Genomic DNA, 5,481 nt, shown 5'->3' with positions numbered 1-5,481 from the left:
ATAATAAATTTAACGAATTAATTTCTTAAATCATTTCAATTGTTTATTTTACATAACTTTAATCTAGTACCGAATCACATTTTGTCTTTATTAAATAATGCAATCTAATTTTCATTGTAAACAAAATGTGTGAACACATTTAGCTTTGTTTCTATCGTCAAAATTGAAAAAACAAACGGCAAGTTGAAAATATTTTTATTAAAAACATATTTCTTCTTACTATTAACAGTTAATTAGATAATTAACTAACGTTAATTATTACGGAGTACTAATTACTAGTAATTAATAATAATATTATTATATTAATATAACTATAAATCTTTATTATTAGTACATTAATTAATTAATATTATCTTTTGCAAATTAAATCAATAAAAATATAAAAACAGTCTTGGCCATTCATAAGCTTGCTTAAAACCTCAGTCAAAAAACATTCTATTGTTCTTTCTTTTGTAAATGTAAATTCACACACCAAAAACAGAGCATCAAACAATATGGCTGCAAACAAATTTGCAACAATTGTACATAAAAATTCAAACAGGATCACACTTGTTCTCATTTTTGCTGTTCTTGAATGGACACTCATAATTCTTCTTCTTCTCAACTCAATATTTTCATATTTCATCATTAAATTCGCTCGATTTTTCGGTCTAAAACCACCCTGTCTCTGGTGTATTCGTCTTGATCGTTTTTTCGAACCCGAACTCAAGAATTCACATAGAGATCTTCTATGTGATCTTCATTCTAAAGAAGTTTCTCAACTTGGATTTTGCTTGAAACATAAAAAGTTAGCAGAATCCCATGATATGTGTGATGTTTGCTCATCTGAATTCGGTGAAAAGTCGAATAATTTATCGTTTTCGAAGGAGACAAAGTTTGATTTTGTTGAATGTTCTTGTTGTGGAATTGAGTTTGAAAGGAAAACTTTTGAAGATTCTTCTTATTTTGTTATTAATCCTTCATGGGATCTTTTGGGGTTTTCGAAAAGTAATCCGGTTATCGATTTAATCGGATCGGATTTGGAGAATGAAATTGTTGGTGAAAAACAGGAAGTTCAAATACAGGGGAATGAAGCAGAGGTAACAGAAGTTGAAGCAATTAAGGAGGATTTAATTAAATTTGATAAAAAGGATGACTCAACTTTAAATTCAGGAACACATGAACAAGATCTTGAATTTTTCTTGGATTACAGTGGGAATCAGTTGGTACCAATCGAAACATTCGACCCAATCGATAATGAAGAACAAGAATTCGGGGATTTTCAGGAAGCTCAAGTTGTATCAGAATTGAAATCCGAAACAGTAACCGAAGAAATTGTAAAGCAGAGCGATGAAACGGTTTCTGTAATTGAGAGAACAGAGGAATTATCAAAATTTGCAGGGCTTGATTCAATGAAATTTGAAGAAACTGAAAGTTCTTTAGTTTTTCATGCAAATTTAAGTGATTTTACTGATGAAAAACCTGATATTATTGAATCGAATCGTACTATGTCGACTATTGAAGAAGTTGAAGAAACAGAAGAGATTAATTCAGGCAGGATATTTAATTTTACTTTAGTATTTAATTTGATTTTATTGTTTTAATTTTCTGTTGCTCAACTTTATTAATTGTTCAGAACATGAAGAAGCAGAGGTTTCAATTGGAACAGAGATACCAGTTTTGGATTCATGTGATGAGATGAAAGCTCAAGATAACTTCACTTTGTATTATTTATCACATGAAGAATCTTCAAAAAGTACTCATGATTTGGATTTTAGTCTTGAATATGGTAATCTTTTTAATTTGTTTAATGTTGTTGTGTGTTACATCTTTATGTGTTAGATATATTTCTAACAAAAAAGAGACAACATTGTTGTTTTTATTGTTTGTACTAGGTTTTGAAGAAGATGAAAAAACAAGGGAATTAACAAACTTGAATCAAATAAATAACCCAATGTTGATGATTGAAAGAAAAGAATCAATGGTGGATGATTCAATTGATGGAAGTGAAATGGAGGGTGGAGATCCAATTAACACAAATGAGAAGCTTAAGTCGGCTTTAAGAGCCGAAAGGAAATCATTACAAGCGTTGTATATCGAATTAGAAGAAGAACGAAGTGCTTCAGCAGTGGCTGCTAGTGAAACAATGGCTATGATTAACCGTCTTCAAGAAGAAAAAGCCGCAATGCAAATGGAAGCGTTGCATTATCAACGAATGATGGAAGAACAATCGGAATATGATCAAGAAGCTTTGCAACTTTTGAATGATCTTATGGTAAAGAAGGATAAAGAATTGGAAATATATCGAAAGAAAGTTTTAGAATACGAAACAAAGGAGAGGGCGCGGTTTTTAGGTAATGGTGTGAAAAATGGGACGTGTTCGGCTTCTTGTAGTCATTCAGAAGATGGGGACGGAATGTGGGTTGATGTGAATCACGAGCCGAAAGAACATGAAACGTTTAGCGACAATAAAGACAACAAGAATCATAATACACTCGTCGATAGTGTAATAAGTCTTGATTCGTCGTTTGTTGACTTTGAAGATGAGAGGATGTCGATTCTCGAACAACTTAAGTTTTTAGAAGAGAAGCTTTTCACTTTGAGCGACGAAGAAGATCGATATTTTAGCGAGTTAAGGCAAATAGAAGATTACTTTGAAGAGAATGGGAAACATGTAAATGGGAATTATAGTTATGGTAGTCAACAAGTCAACGGTATTACATACGAGACACAAGATCAAGATCGACGAACGGGAAAAAGACTTCTTCCTTTGTTCGAAGCGCTTGACAATGAGATCGACGATGTAGTGATCATGTCAAATGGACATGAAAACGGGGTCCATTCAAACAAGATGGAAAATAGTGCGATCACATTATTCGAGTTGCAAAAAAGGAGAATTGATATTGAAGAGGAAGTGGATCAACTATATGTAAGGTTACAAGCTTTAGAAGCCGATAGGGAGTTTTTAAAACATTGCATTGGATCGTTAAAGAAAGGCGATAAAGGAATGGAACTTGTTCAAGAAATCTTGCAACATTTACGCGATCTTCGAGATGTTGATCTTCGAGCGAAGAACTTCACTGATGGCACATTATGATCTTCTTAGAGACTGTTAATGGTAACAATTGTAACATGATGAATTAATTTGTTTACTAACAATTGTCACATTATTGTGTCTTTTGGGTCCATTATTTTGAAACTCTCTTCATTTTCTGTAAATTTTACAGGTGAAAATTGAGGTCTTGGCTTAAAGACAATGTAAGGAAGGGGTCATATATGAAAGGCTAAGCTGCCAAACTTCTGTTCTTTTCTTGGTTTGAAGGTTTTTTTTTTTTTTTTTTTTTCATTTTCATTATTTTGATTTCAAAGTAACATATATATTTTTAAAGCTAAAACAGAAAAGTTGAGGATAATATATAGCTATTACTATGTCATGTATATGGTATTAAAGCATTATTATTCTGAATTTAATCATTCTGTTACAAAAAAGAAAGGTATATTTCAAGAAGAAAAAAAAACCAAATTTTCCTTGTGGGTCAGGTGGAATTTCATCTCAGCCTTTTGAGGGGAAAAGGTGGATGATGAATTCATGTGTTCATCACCTTATAGGAAGTTAGGTGTAGGGATTATATTATGTTATTTTTTCTTAGATTTTTGAATTTATTTTGGAGTATTAAGAAAGGGAAGGGGCCCTATTCTTGGTCACTTCAAGTGTAATTTGTAAGTATGTAAATTGAGTATTTTGTTTAGAGTTAATTGTATGTGTGGTATTAATATTTAATATTATTTTTTAAAAATTTCAGTGTTTAATGAGTATGATTTCGTAAATTATAAAAGAAATTAATCAATCACTTATTCTGATATTTATGTTTTTAATATTTTTAATTTATAATTCTGATGATAGTAATTTGGACCTGGAACTTAACGCTTATGTATCTCCAAAAGATTTATATAAAACTAGTTTATTACCCACGCTCTCGCATATTTTTAAAATAAGAGATTATGAAACATATACGGAGTATATATTTGAGAAGTACCAAAAATGTATTGGAATGAATATATTATTGGTAAATGTAAAAGCGATGGTGGGATATAATTTATAATGTTGTAAAAACATTTGTACAATAAATCAAACAATTAAGTAACATGAAGTACAATATAATGGCTTAATGAATTTGTAACCAGTATAAAAAAAAGTGAATAAAAAAGAAATGAAAACAGACAATTCATGTTTTTGAACGTGATTGACAAGCATAGTGTATTGCTTCTAGTCTCTTGTAATAAACGTTAATTGACAATAACAATTATGCGAAGTTTTAGTTGTCAGCCTCTCTTGAAGCTTAATCAAAGTATTCATACGTAACTGATCTGCAATGTGCCAAAAGTTGTTAAGTGTTGAGAACTATAGTCTTAGTATTGATGTTCTTATTGTTACATTTTATTAAAAACAAAAATATTAAAATTGAATTTGTGTGCATACTTTAAGTAAAATTAAAATAAATAACAATTAGAACCCGATTCTCTTCTCTACCTTTTACAAAGCGTAAAGCTTACATCTGACATGTCAGTCTGACAATGTCCCTACCTACCATTTTCCACGTGTAATTTTAAGAATACCTACTGAAAATACCTCTTAATTCCCATACTAAGACACGTGTCCCTTTCAACTAATTTGTTTACCATTTATTACGAAAAAAAAAGAATAATTAAAAACAAACAATCAAACTTTACAGCATCTCTCCTCAAAAACTTCTCACACCCAATTCCTTCCCATCGTCGATTATGCCTTAATTCCGACGTATAAGCGATGTCACTAACACCAATCAAACCGTAACGTTTTTCTCTACATAACCATACAAATTTTGTATATTATCGTCGGTTTCTTCGAACTCGCCGGAAAAAATATATGCCGGCTGGAATACACATTCACTATCCGGCGACTGGAAAAATTAGGGTTCCACCAAAAACCACCACTCATTCAATCGATAGTTTTCTGTTTGCTTCTCACCATTAGTTATCGGTGTACCATGGTCACACAAATCGTAATTATTGTTGTTCACCGCCTGTTTAAATTTACGATTTGCCAAAATCAATTTCGGATTTGGTGAGTCAGTGACCCGATTTATGTAACACGTATTTATTTTCTCGCTGATTTACTTAAATACCGTTCAACAATCAAGATTTACAGGCGACTGCTTATGTTTTTGATATCAGATTTATGGATTTTGGAATAGGGATTACCAATCTGGTAATTCTTTATGGTTAAATGATGTTGCCATTTGGATTGCGGATCATAAACGTGTAGATGAGAACTGATATGAAGGTATTCCGATTTCTTACCTTGTGCTTCTAATTTTTATACGTTTTTTTAACAATCGAAATATCTATGATTGGTATTTTAATTCGATTTGAAACTTTTATGAAACTGATATGATGGTCTGTTGATTTTTAATTCGATTTGAAAACTTTTACTCTAGCTTTTGATGGTGGTGCTTTTACTGC

At 31.3% G+C, this 5,481-nt stretch overlaps 1 protein-coding gene across 1 annotated transcript; it reads left to right on the top strand.

Annotated features, from left to right (window-relative positions):
• The first annotated feature begins 468 nt into the window (after positions 1 to 468).
• LOC139839984 (myosin-binding protein 2) lies at positions 469 to 3,784 on the top strand. The gene is made up of 4 exons (XM_071830206.1): positions 469 to 1,533; positions 1,616 to 1,768; positions 1,875 to 3,097; positions 3,207 to 3,784. Exons 1-3 carry the CDS (start codon positions 495 to 497, stop codon positions 3,074 to 3,076), a joined length of 2,394 nt encoding a protein of 797 aa, XP_071686307.1. The 5' UTR covers positions 469 to 494; the 3' UTR covers positions 3,077 to 3,097; positions 3,207 to 3,784.
• The last annotated feature ends 1,697 nt before the right edge of the window (positions 3,785 to 5,481 follow it).

The sequence above is a fragment of the Rutidosis leptorrhynchoides genome, chromosome 4 (genome assembly GCF_046630445.1).
Source record: "Rutidosis leptorrhynchoides isolate AG116_Rl617_1_P2 chromosome 4, CSIRO_AGI_Rlap_v1, whole genome shotgun sequence".
NCBI classification, from domain to species: domain Eukaryota; kingdom Viridiplantae; phylum Streptophyta; class Magnoliopsida; order Asterales; family Asteraceae; genus Rutidosis; species Rutidosis leptorrhynchoides.
The sequence above is the reverse complement of the archived record's forward strand: the minus strand, read 5'-3'. Positions and strand labels throughout refer to the sequence as shown.